The sequence below is a fragment of the Aptenodytes forsteri genome, unplaced genomic scaffold (genome assembly GCF_000699145.1).
Source record: "Aptenodytes forsteri isolate BGI_AS27 unplaced genomic scaffold, ASM69914v1 Scaffold193, whole genome shotgun sequence".
NCBI classification, from domain to species: domain Eukaryota; kingdom Metazoa; phylum Chordata; class Aves; order Sphenisciformes; family Spheniscidae; genus Aptenodytes; species Aptenodytes forsteri.
In genome coordinates this window covers 893,665-907,078 of record NW_008795405.1, presented here as the reverse complement: position 1 = coordinate 907,078, position 13,414 = coordinate 893,665, and the positions used below count along the sequence as shown (strand labels likewise).

General features: G+C 40.7%; 1 protein-coding gene across 1 annotated transcript; it reads right to left on the bottom strand.

The window, feature by feature from the left end:
• Positions 1–12,101: 12,101 nt before the first annotated feature.
• SSTR1 (somatostatin receptor 1) lies at positions 12,102–13,387 on the bottom strand. The gene has a single exon (XM_009280689.1). It carries the CDS (start codon positions 13,361–13,363, stop codon positions 12,176–12,178), a length of 1,188 nt encoding a protein of 395 aa, XP_009278964.1. The 5' UTR covers positions 13,364–13,387; the 3' UTR covers positions 12,102–12,175.
• Positions 13,388–13,414: the final 27 nt, after the last annotated feature.

The following is a 13,414-nucleotide window of genomic DNA, read 5'->3' as shown; positions in this document are numbered from 1 at the left end:
TGACCTTGTCCCTCACGTTACATACATGTCCTTTGACTAAACATATTATATAAGCATATTGCAACTGTTTTTCCAGGAGACAAAAAACATTATTTCATCCCATATTAAAGCCATATAAATCACATATAAACTTTGTATCTGTGAGTTTTACAATGGATACATTTGTATGGAAGATTTTAAATAATTTAGTACTCTCAGTTCTAGTGGTTTAGGTGGTTTTTTTGAAATTGTAAATTCCCTGGGGTAATGTGTAGTGTTGTAGACCCTGGCTCTTGACTAGAGGACTGGATGTAATAATGTAACGGTAATGAAATGGTGGACGCAAGAATATGTGAGTCCACATTTAAAAATGGTGATTTCTGCAAAAAGTAGGAATGTCCAAACCTCTCATCTATCACAGTGGTCCAAAAAGTGTCCCCTGTTGCCAATTATTAAATCTAGTGTTTAGATTTCCTTAATTCCTTCAAAGATAGTTTGACTGGTAGGCACATCATTTGTCAGCTGTACATTTTATTAATGAACATCTGATGAATTTTTAATGATTTGTATTCATAAAATAATCAGAAATAAAGTTTTAATTTTCCCCAAATTTTTAATAATGATTTATGGTGCTGAGGGCTTGGTTAAGTGTGTTATAGGATTAAAGTGAAATCTAAAAGTGGACATGGGCAAAATTCAAATACTTCAAAGAACTTTCCTCCTTTTTTAAGTGTAGGATATAGCTTAAAGAAGATTAAAAAATGAATGGATTCTGTGCTTTCCCCAGGAAGCGTAATTTCCTATCACTTAATTTTTTTCATGTTTTCAGACCTCATTGTCTTTTCTCATTTATTGCATGGTACATGCAACTGGTACATGCAACTTAGTTCCTTAGACTAGATATAAGGAAGAAATTTTTTACGCTGAGGGTGGTGAAACACTGGCACAGGTTGCCCAGAGAGGTGGTGGCTGCCCCATCCCTGGAAACATTCAAGGTCAGGTTGGACGGGGCTCTGAGCAACCTGATCTAGTTGAAGATGTCCCTGCCCACGGCAGGGGGGTTGGACTAGATGACCTTTAGAGGTCCTTTCCAACCCAAACTATTCTATGATTTTAGAAATAATATTTTCTATTTCTTTAAGGTGTGGACATTTATCAAGGCTGTAGAGTGGTGATTCACACACTTCACTAATGATATATAACTGACTTGAAAGGCAAATACAGCAAGGCAGCAGCAGTAACCACTCTCCCAGGGCTTCAAAATAGGTTAAACTTCATGCCTTTCCTTCTTCCCCCAATATGCAGCCTTGCCTTTCTCCTCTGGACTTGTAGAGCTCTGTCACTGGGAGGCTGGAAGGTGAACGTGAACAGGGGGTCATCTGTTTGTAAGCAAGTCTTTTTCCTTTTCCATATTGCAGACTTGAAGGACTGCTTTGCTGTAGGTGAGGTACCTGAAGGCAGCAGTGGAGGTGGGGAAGGCAGAGACGTGGAGGTGGTCCCACATTTATTATGTCCTTTCCCTCCTGCCACCTGCTGGTCCTTTTGTATTGCAAGTCTGAGGCGGAAGGAAGGGGGAAACAACTACCATTATGTATTTCATGGATAACGTAAAGAGCAAGAATCCTGCAGGTCCAGGGAGAGGATGAGCTGAGGAGGGAGAGATAAGAAAGACAGGCAAGTATCCATCTTTACCAGGATGTATCCATCCTTACCACCTTCTCGCTGCATATTTTTTCAGGTGTTTGTTATTCAAAATGTGGTGGTTTGCAAACAAATAAATGTTTTCAGTCATTAATCCAGGAACAGCACATGAGCTGTAATACGTCAGAAAAGCATGGTTTTGTTTTTGGAACGTAACCAGCAGGTTCTCGTGTTTTGGACTGATAAGAATGGTTTACACTGTTCCCTGGAACATAACATAGAAGCATAAGAACAGATAGTTTGGGTGAGATTAAAAGTCATCTAAGTCAGTAATCTCTCTGTGACAATAGCAAATGCTTTAGGAAATAGAATAGGAAATCTGACATCTGTAAGTGACACTTCTCCTAGGTACTTTTAAGGTTGCAAGGTTTTAAGGTTTGAGTTTGAGACTGAGTTCATGTCATGCTTGGTAGACTTCCATCAATTTGTCTAACAGAGTTTGGATTTGATTTATTACTTTTGGCATCCAACCATCCTGTATCAATTAGTTCCACAATTTATTGACGTGACATAAAAAAGTAGACCAGTTCATCTTCTTGATTTTCCATACATTTGCCATACACTCCTTCACTCATCTCTATCCCAAGTTGAGGAGTCTATTTAGTTTCTTCTTTTTTAGAAACAATTCTATAGATCTGATTGTTTTTTTACTCTTTTTTTCACCTTTTGCACCTTTTCTTATACTGTTTGATTCCTCGTGAAATCCAAATTTAGAAACTGTTGGAGATGCAGGTACAGTATAGTCTTCTACGACGGCTTAACAGTATCTTCTGGTTACTAACACAACCATTTGTTTGTTTTGACCCCTGGAGAGAACTGTGCTGATGTTTTCAAAGAATTATCCCTCAAGTTTTTTCCAGAACATTTATGAGAAATTTGAGCAGGACAAGCCTCAGGACAGAGCCCTGTGGGTTTCCAGCAGGTTTCACCACAGTTAATAGTACAGCTCTTTCATTAGGGAATTCTTTCTGAATTCTTAGGGGAGCACAAGCCTTTGCTAATAGTTTTGTAATGTCCACTGTCTCATTCACTCCAAAATTCCTACAAACTCTTCATTCTGATGAACCTCCACAGGCTTATCCATTGCCCGTCTTCCAAAAAAAAAAAAAAAGGATAGTCTATAATGAACAGAGGCAAAAAGATTTTATGGCTTTTTCCCTGTGGCTCTTTCTTCCAGAAACACTCTTTAATACAATCATCCTTCATCAGCAGTAAGTACACTGGTTGGTTTCCTGCTCTACTAGATTTTGCATTGGTAGGTGCTATGTCTTTAGGCAGATGTTCCTCTAAATTTTTTTTTTTGGCCTGCTTTAAAATTTTACTATTTATTTGCTAAAGTTCACCCTTTCTTCTGTTTTCTTTATTTGTACTTGATTTCAACGTTAAATTATGTCCTTTTCTGCTGTGTACTGTTTAACCTTTTAGAATTTTTGAGGGGAAAGTGGTCTTCTAATGTCTTCTTTTGGTAGGTAATATGTGTTTAATCTGATCCCCTAATATCATTAAATAGTCCCAGTGCCACCTGCAAGCCTTTACCCTTTTAACTGTTCCTTTTAATTTCTTTATAGCATCCTTCTTAATTTATATGCAGCTCCCTGCTTTGAAATTAAACATTAACATAGTGAATATTTTTAGCTTTTTACTCAGTTGTTCATTTTAGGTATGTTGTAGTCAGTGTTCAGCCAAATAATGTCCATTCTTAGGACAAAATCAGGATCTGTTTCTTCTGTTGTGGGTCATCTTACTAATTGTGCGAAGAATGAATTATTAAAGATGTCTGGAAATTTAGTTACTAGTCAGTTTGTCATGATAACGGTCCACAAAAAAAATGTTTTGTTGTTTGTGTTTAAATTCTTCCCTCTCCAAGCAAGTAATGAATTGTGTGTATGTAGTGCATGCAGCTTTTTCTCAGAATACAAACCTCCTAGATTTCATGGCAATAAGCCTTGCAACTCTGCAGTGTTAGAGGTGGCACTTGAAGTGAATTGATTCTCTTTCAATTATGCCTAACCACCGAGATGATGTAGCAGATTCTGGTCCATTTGAAGGAGTTCTGATGTCCTAAGAGAATAAGTAATCATAAGAACACATGCATTAGTCTTCCTAAGTAAAACAAAGTTAGTTTTCATTCTTTTCTAGATTCTGAAGCTTGAAGGGATGTGAAGATAACATGCAACATGAGCATCAATCCATTAATATACAATGTGCATTATGGTCTGTTCTCCCCTATACTTAATGCCGTTATATTATTAGATATCCAAAACTTTTACATCACAAGTCCTCTTTTACTTACCTATACATCAGACAGATACTACTGAGGAAGCTTTCATTACTTTGAGATAAATTAACCATAATAATGCTATTAACATCCGTTGCAATTCCATAAATCCAGTTTAGATCTCTCAAAAGAACGTACTACTGGCTTGTCATATAAAGTCAACTTTGCTGCAGTAAAAGACAAGAACTTAGGTTTAAATGCATATTCTTCTTTTGTGTTAAAAATTAAAGTATGCATATATTGGTATACATTTACAGAGAATATGCTTTCCTAGTAAAATTTGAGATTGTGGGAATAGGTTTTTTGAGCAAAATTCTGTCTGATCAGGAGTAGTCCTTCTGCGGACTCTAGAATCTATTTCAGTGTAAATATGACTGACAGATATTTTTCCACAAAGATGAATGTATCAGGAGATTTTCTTCCATGCTTAGGGAGTTTATTCTCTTGCTTGTTTTCAATTAAATCTTAGTTCTAATGAAAGGTTCTTGAATGAGTACACTGAAACCTGCAATCCTCTGTAGATCAGATAAGCCATCTTGGGAATGTCGCTCTATGCCTTCATGCTAAACTTAAGTTCAGAGTTTCAAGGTCTGTGGAGAGGAATACGTGAACATCACCTTTTGTTCTTAAGAGTATATATTTCTCTTACGGGAAGTAATTTTCTCAGTCATAGCACTAAAGATGCTTTTAAAGTAAGAAATTCTGTAAATCTTACTTTATGATGGTGAAAAAGCAGAGAAAATGCTGTTGTATTCCATTTCTGCCTTGTTGATATGGAGTTCTTCTTTGTTTGTGTTAAGCAAAAATTTGATAAGACTTTTTTCTATTTTAATGATAAAAGGAAAGAAAATAATCCATGAAATTCAGAGCATCTGAAAAATCCAAAATTAATTAACATTTTAAAAAATCTATATCTACCTCTTTCTGCATTGTTTTCCTGAGTTTCTAGTAATTCCATAAAGTACTTAAATTATCACTTGGTTCTTAGAAAAAATACCTGGATACTTTCTAACCTTCGAAAAGAACAGCCCGCTTTGAAAATAGCAGCTGACATGAAAAGCAAAACTTCATCTTTCTTGCTGAGTTGGAAGTTTATGTATTTGCTATACCCTAAACAATCTAAATTAATTATGTGAAAGAGCCAAGTCCTGCTTTACAATGCCTGTACTGAACTCTATTTTTTTTTATTTTTTCTTAACAAAATGGCCTCTCCTGGGCATCCCACCCTTGATTTTTCTCCATTTCAGATTCCTTCTTTCTAAGGCTGTTCAGTGTCAGATTTCTGTCGAATCACTGTCAAATCCACCAGTTTTGCCTTATTTCATATCCATTCTCCCCAAATATCCAGTCTTTTGCCCTGATGTGAATATATCTTGAATGTTTTGCCTGGTCTTTGATGACACCCCATAAAGCCCTGCAACCCTTGCACCTTCTTTTCCACCATAAATAACAGGAATGACAACAGTGACAATTAAAACCCCACCTGTTCCCCACACCTGTAACAACTTCACATACAAGCATTGAGAGACTCATTCCCATAACTTTTCTTCCCAGTTAACTGATGAGGATTTTTTACAATCTTGTATTAGTACGAGTAACGGATGAGATTCAATTTCTTCTGGGCTCATTATGTGATCAGTTAACAGCTACTGGCATAAAAATTAAAACAAAGTATATCCTGTGCCATCAAAAAAATACATTCTCTGTGTTTCTTGTCTTTCATTTCATCGAATTTTCTTTCATTCGGTCAGTCAGTCTTGCAATTGATTTGTGTAATTTTGTAAATCTAAGACATGACCATAGACTAGCTGAGGTGGCGGTTCAAAACATCACTGAAATCAGTTACTGATAGTAGCCAAGAGTCTTCAGTGGGTAAATAAGCAACTTTCCTTATGCAGATGCTCGAGTTTATAGAAAGAATACAAAATGGTATAGAAAATACAAGGCGTAAGGTAATAAGCATGTTTTAATACCAAAGTTGTTCTAGTTTTCATGAAGACATATGAAACTCCTTAAAAAAAGCTTCTTTACAATATTGTACAGTCAGTTTAGCTTCTAACAGTGTCTTTTCTCTTTCTGTGACTAAATGATATACAAAATAATTATGCTGCAATGTTAGGAAAATAAACTCACTAATACTGGTATTGATTTTCTGCTCAATAAAGCAGTGCTTTTCAAATTTTTCTTTTATCCATGACTTGTGTTTCATTGACTGGATAAGGGGGCAAGTTCCATCTATGTCTGTTTTTAACAGAAATCAGAGAGCAACAAGATTGCCAGCCTTTAGCTGGTACTCTGACAGATAATGCACTTTTTTTATACATTTACAATGTATTATAACCTGTTTATCCCAGTTAAATAATGAAAAGACCATAATCATAGCCTCCATTAATTTTCTGGTTTGACCTCAGATGGAGATGTTCGTCTTGTCCTAGCTGGGGAAGGGTGTGGTTGGTCCATGTAGTAGGCATGGGGAGTGATTTCCTGAAGTGCTGGGCAATTGCAGCTCTCAGTGAGTGCTAGCAAGCTCCAAACTTTCTGAACATCAAAGGGATATCTCCAAATATAGCCACTCCAGTTCTAAATCAAACACTAGTCACGTTTTTCTCTCCAAGATCTCCTTCTCCTACCAGCTCCAACCTCTCCAGCCATGGACTCACCTCCTTAGCAGAATTAACGCTCCAATTTCCTCTATACATCAGAGCAACACAAAAGCAAACCAAAGACTTACTATTGCCTAAATAGTAAAATCATGCTACCTAACTGCCCAGCAACTGGAATCTGAATTTTACTAATCATGAATTCTTTTATAACCAATGTACATTCCAATTCATCCCGTTACAAGTTGGATAATGGACCGAGTAGGATGTTTATATATTTTACAAGGAAGCATGTATATGCACATGCATGTTGTGTGTGTGTGTGTATACACTCATACATACTTGCTTTGTACAGCTTTGCCACATTTTGAACTATTCCAGCTGACCAGCAATCATTTGAGCTTGCCATTGTAAACTGGAGTACCTGCAAGTCCTGCATGAATCAGTTGAACTTGTGGCCCTTTGCTTTCATCAGTCTGTCAGCACCAGCACCGACGTTACTCAGCGTTCAGCATTACGAAGTGCAGCGTGTTACAGCACCCTTGCAGAAGCCCACAGCTTCCCTCTGGGTTGTCTTAGAGTTTTATGATTGGTAGGGCCCATGCATACACTGAAAACAGCCCTGTCACCAGCAATGTAAGCGGACCCAATACAATCCAATTACCGTGATCATCACAGTGATCAGCAGGTCCCAAGTCATAAACCCGATAATTCTTATCTGTCCTACAACTCCCATATGCTATACATTTGGGCACTTTTATCCAAGCCTTTCTAGTTAGGAAGCTCAAGAACCCACAGAGCGACCCTAAGTCATATTACACAGCATAAGAACCTGTATAGAAATGGCTTTTTTTTGGGGAAAAGGGAGAGTAGAATGGGTCTTCTGTACATTTATATTGCTTTCAAGGTGACTCTACCCATCATAGACATGATAAGCATATAACAACAAATGTATTCCATCCAGACTGGAAATGAAAACCTATATATCTCAGGTAGGATACACCACCTTGCTCTCTCTGCTTCAAGGCTGCTTACTACTCTGCCAAACCCAGATTTTAGGCTTTGGGGGAAACAAGGTTGGAAGGGGGTGGGCATAGTTAGCTTTTATTGAAAAGCACATTTCTTGTGAAACCGTGCTTGGTTGTGGCCGTCTAGTGACATACTTTGAAATACGCTCTGGTTCACCCGTTCTTGGCTATTTCTCTCTACAAAATATAATACCTAAAAGCATTATTCTCAAAGAGAAATCTAATTAGTAAACTACCCTTTCTTCCTGTGGCTTAGCCTGCAGTTATTGGTCCATCAAGGCTCTGTGTTGAAGAGGATGGAAGTGCTGAATACACAATGCTGTAGAAATATTTTATTCTCCTCTAGAGAGTCATAATTCACATTCTTGTCTGTAGAGCCCTGGAGTCAGGTAAGGTTTCTAGGGGCTGAAATCACAGAGTCTAGAACATTGGATTGATGTTTCTTTCCTGGCTAATTTCTTCTGGCTTTTTTAAAAATTGTTTTTCTTGGATTTTTTGGCAGGATTTTAAGACACTAATTTACGCTGCTGTTCTGGAAACATGGCAGAGAAAAGTCAAATCTTACATAACTTATTCATCAGTGGGTCATTTTATTTCAGTAAGATTTAGTTTAATATTTAAAATTAGGATGCTGATTTTTGGAAACTGGTCAAAATACAGTATATGGTCACAGTGTTAATGGAGTGTGACATATACATTTGAAATGCAGACTTAGTTTTTCAAAAACAGCCAGAAAGCCTTTTATTTTATTCTGATTCACTGGAAATCTGGCATTTCAGAAATGCTTATGTCACATTCAGAAATCTGATTCTCCTTCTCTGTGAAGAAATCAAATGGGTTCTTTAAGTGTCGAATGCAAAGAAACCATACACTGCGTGATGTTCTCTGCTGTAGGGACCATCTCAAGAGGCAGAGGATCTACATGTGGCCATCACCTTTTTCATCCACAGCCCAGCTATTAAGTGCCTCTGTGACCAGTCTGGTTCAAGCCCCCTAACTGCACAGAGCAGTCAGCCCCAGGATTTTGAGATGTGTCTTCTTTGCTACTGTGCTGGGAAGCCTCGTGAGAAAGGAGAGTAATGTCCTCCATACCCTCCTTTGAGCGGGAAAATGCTGCAGAGGTACCTGATGTATGTGCCATGTGAAGACCATTGTCTCTTTGTGTGTGCCATGGGAAATACACCAGTCCATTGACTAGATACTATTCAGAGCTATCACACGGTTGGGTATAGGTCTTAGGCTAAACAAAGAACAACAAAAGTTGCTTGGATTTCAGTGGCACAGGCCAATTTCCACAACAAAGTGTATGCAGTATTTTTAAAATATTAAACTCGTGGGTAAAATGCAGCAACATACTACTGGTTATAAATTACAGTTTACCCATTTGTAGATGAATTATGTTATAGCTGTATAAAGAAGCAAAATGTGACCAAGAAATATGTCACTGTACTCTTTTTTTCAGTGAATTAAGCATTAGTTCAAATTGTTTCTATGAAATCTGAAGACTCTTATTTGCAATTTGGAAAGCATTAAAAAGAATTCTGTTTGCTTTCTGGTACACATTATTTCACGAGGACAACTTTTTTTTCCTGGTAGTTGTGTTCTGCTATTTAGAATAATAACACAGAATGAACTAACATTTTCTTCCAAAGGAAATTGAGTGATTTACAGCTGTTGATCACCTCTCCCACTGCCAAAGTCAAACTAAACTCAGGGTGAAAAAATAGCAGGAAGAACTGTTAGTTTAGGATAAACAGATTTTGTTTCCATCTGAAACTACAGAGGGTGTTTTAGCCAGTAATCGTATGGGCACTGCTGGCTGGGAGCGAATTTAGTGCATCCATCTGAAGGAAAGCCTGCCATCTACTGAGGCACCAACAGCCTCTGCGCAACCACCAGCCTCTGCGGCAGCACCCGGCTACTCTGCCAAGTATGAACACCACCCCGCTGCACCCTGCCTGGGAGAACTGAAATTAAAGTGCATATGCTGGTAGGTGTGCAGGCATCCATCACAGCTTTGTTTAAAGGCAAAGTAAAAAAAAAAAGAAAAGAAACAAAAACAGGCTCAACTTTTCATCAAAGCTGAGTATCAGGTATGAATCACTGCTTCTTAACTTTTGCATCATCGTGTCTGATGTTAAACAAATCCAACAGTAGAAAGTAGGCTGACTCTTTATTTAATCTGACCATACATAACAATATGCCTGGGTGGAAAAGGCAACATAAGATTATGAGATTTATACCATTTTGAAGAGATTGTGAGATTTTAAGTGAAGCTCTACAAATAACACGGCATGGTATCGTGGGGCATTTTACTGTTTTGACAGATGTTTGGTTTCTGTGAAAAGTTAAATGAGATTATAAAGAGATTTCGTCCTTTTTTCCCCCCATATGTGCATGTATAACTTTACCAAAATTAATATTTGCATGTTTTCTTTAAATGAGGTCCACTGGGAAGTAAAAGAAAAGAAACTGTACAATTGTTAAAGCTTTTCACAAAATATTTTAATAAGGATGTAACAGATTCCACATTAGCAATTTTTAAACTAAAAGGAGCTGACTCACAGTCCATTGAAGTGAACTGGGATTTTTTTCTCTCATTTTGATGGGCTTTGAATCAGACAACTTTGAAATACTGAATTTATACATTCATTTAACAGTACCTAATTTTTGGTGAAAGAAATGTACAAAGTAGTATCCTGCTTTTTGCTGCTGAGAAAAGTTAAAGAGTATAATTTAACAAAAACCTCTAGTAAGTCCACCACTGCAAATGCTAGATGCCTTAATTGTCAACCTTACACTTAACACTGTACTTAAGCACCGTAGCTACCAGTACAATGCTACGGGTATGCTGCTACTAGAGATTTTTCCCAGTCTCTTGCTTCAGATTGCCAGTAGTTATAATTAAAAACAACCACAGTATTGTGCTAGAGAAGTGATTTGTCACAGCTACTGGGACACCTGCCACTGTGTGACACTGTTAACATAAGTGGTAGAAAGCAAAAAACATAGCTGCTTATTTCAACACGGTCCGTACCGATTCTTACGTCTGGGATAAGAGGGAGTGGGGATAGAAGGTTTTGTTTAATCAGCTGTCATTTATCAAACAAGAAAGCTTCATTCACTGTACAAAAATTGTTCTGTCATAAGAGGGAAAGAGAGAAAATTCAAGAGAGAGAATTTTTGTGGGGGAGACAGTGTAGATGAAAGAGTTAGAAAAAGTGACAACCTTTTTATCTGAAAAGGAGCCTTCTTGAGCATCACCCATTTTAAATGCAACCTTGCAAGTAGCCACCACAGACATAAGTACACAGTATAAATTGCTTCAGAGAAACACGTTCACAACACAGTGACAAGAATTAAATAAAAAATCAAACAAAAAGACATCTGGCACACACTAAAACCAAAAATTCTCAGAAATGAAACATTAAGAAGCTCTGGGCCAGTATATTACATTGGCAACATATGAAACCCATTTTATTTTTTTTAGTGCAACAGAAAAAACTGGAGCTAGGGTAATAGCTATTATCAAACAGCTACTTTTTTTGTCAAGTATTTATTTCAGAGCCTGATGGAGATTTTGAAATGAATCCCTCTTTTTCCATGTAGGCTAAAGTGACTTTGCGGCCACCCAGGTCATTCAAAACTGTCTCAGCTCCCTTCATCGCTGTTTCACAGCTGATGGTGCAGGCACAAGACAATAGCTTCACAGTCTAGCGCTCCCTTTAAACTTGATTATTAGCACATTTATTGTATGTATGGACACATTCAAACATTTCCCAGCTCAGTGCTCCCCCTGACTCCTGGCTCAGTGCTCTGCTCCCCGTGAGTCATGGGACTGTTTATCTCCCGTTATCAGCAACCTGCTGCGCAGCTCTGAAGCACAGCAATAATCAGATTTTTTCCTGAAGACCTTTTCTGCCCTGCTTCCCCTGAGCGTAGCACAGAAAGGCAGAGCCCCAGTGAGGTGGAAGCTGTCTGCAAAACAAAAGACGGCTCCATGACTATGCTGCTTCTTTTCTCGGGGCCTTTTTTGCTCCCCACTTTCTTTTTTATTCCTGGAAGGGGGCAGAGAGAGGCCACTTGCTCCTTCCTGGGGGAGGGCAAGACGTGTTGGGGAGGACTTTTCCCAGCATTTCTACTCTCTGCAGGGGAGGTGCGTACTGTCAGATGCTGATCAGGGTCGCTTTCAGTCAGGGGGAGTCTGAGCCTGAATGCTGGGGCTTGACTGAGGCAGGCTCGACTCAGTGGTCTGGGGGGTCCCACCAACTGAGGGGGAGGGCAACCTGTACAAAAGGTGAGGGGAGAGTCGCTGCGGGTCAGACCCAGAGAGGGGTGGCAGAGCCTGGCTGCCAGACCCTAAGTCGACCCACGAGTATGGCAATTTGCTAAGTGGGTGTCAAAGCATCAGCGAATGCATCTGCTCTCAAGGGAGGCAGACAGGGGGGATGGGGCAGCAGACCGAGGACGTGGGGTTTTCTTTGCTCCTTCTTGTGCCTTCCCTCCCAGCCTCCCCATGCCACAGCCCTGGCCTTGCTCACCCTCCTGCTGGGGGGCAGTAGGGGAGCGGGGCGGGCAGGAATGCTTCCTCAGAGGGTGGTAATCCTGGAGGTGCAAGTGCCATTCCTGTACATGCTCCCTGACTCCAAGTTGTCTGGGGGAAAGTCCTCCACGCTGTATGCCCTGCTCTTGAGGGCAGTGGCATAGTAGTCGATGGGTTCCTCTGCAGCATTGTCCATCCAACTGAGGCAGAGCAGCCGCTGGAAGGACCGCTTGAAGTTGTCCGAGAGAAAGCCATAGAGGATGGGGTTGGCACAGCTGTTGGCATAGCCCAAGATGACGGAGAGCTGGCTGATGGTGGCATCATCCTGCTCTACGAAGACATTGACCAACTGCACGATGTAGAAGGGCATCCAGCAGATGACAAAGACCATCACCACCATCATGACCATGAGGGTGATCTTGCGCTCCGAGCGTTTGCGTTGCTGCCAGCCAGCCTTCAGGGCCACCATGCGCATCTTGGCAATGATGAGGATGTAGCAGAGGCAGATGGCCACCACAGGCAGCAAGAAGCCCATCAGAAAGGTGTAGACCACAAAGACCACTAGCCACCTCTGGGTGGGCTCTGGCATGAGCATGTTGCAAGCCACTGTTCCATCACTGTTGGCCGCTGTGTTGGAGAAGATGATGATGGGCAGGATGATGAGGATTGAAAGCACCCAGACACCCAGATTGACCATCTTAGCCACAGTGGGCCGGCGGTACCTAGCTGCCTTGATGGGGTGCACCACAGCAATGTAGCGGTCCACACTGAGCACGGTCAGGCAGTAGATGCTGGTGAACATGTTGATGGCATCCACGCTGAGCACCAGGCGGCAGAGCAGTGAGCCAAAGGGCCAGTGGTGCAGCAGGGTGGAGGTGACCAGAAAGGGGACGCTGAGCATCAGCAGCTCGTCTGCGATGGCTAAGTTGAGGATGTAGATGTTGGTGGCCGTCTTCATCTTGGCATAGCGTAGGATCACGTAGATGACCATGGAGTTGCCGCACAGCCCTACCAGGCACACCACGGAGTAGATTAATGAGATGAGGATGGCGCTGCCCTGAGACTCACTCAGGGTGCTGTTCGGGGCGCCAGAGGAGTTCCTGCCGCCCGAGTCCATGCCCCCCGCCGCCGCCTCCTCCGAGGCGCTGCCGGCTCCGCCGCCACTGCTGTCGCTGCCGCCGCTGTCGCTGCCTGCACCGCCCGGAAGCCTGGTGCAGGTGCCATTGGGGAGCATCCTCTGCCCGGACCTCCCCGCCCCCGGCTCAGAGCAGCAGGCGCCTGCCGC

Coding starts and splice junctions, on each gene's coding strand:
- SSTR1 (XM_009280689.1), bottom strand. CDS start 13,363: ATGCTCCCCAATGGCACCTGCACCAGGCTTCCGGGCGGTGCAGGCAGC.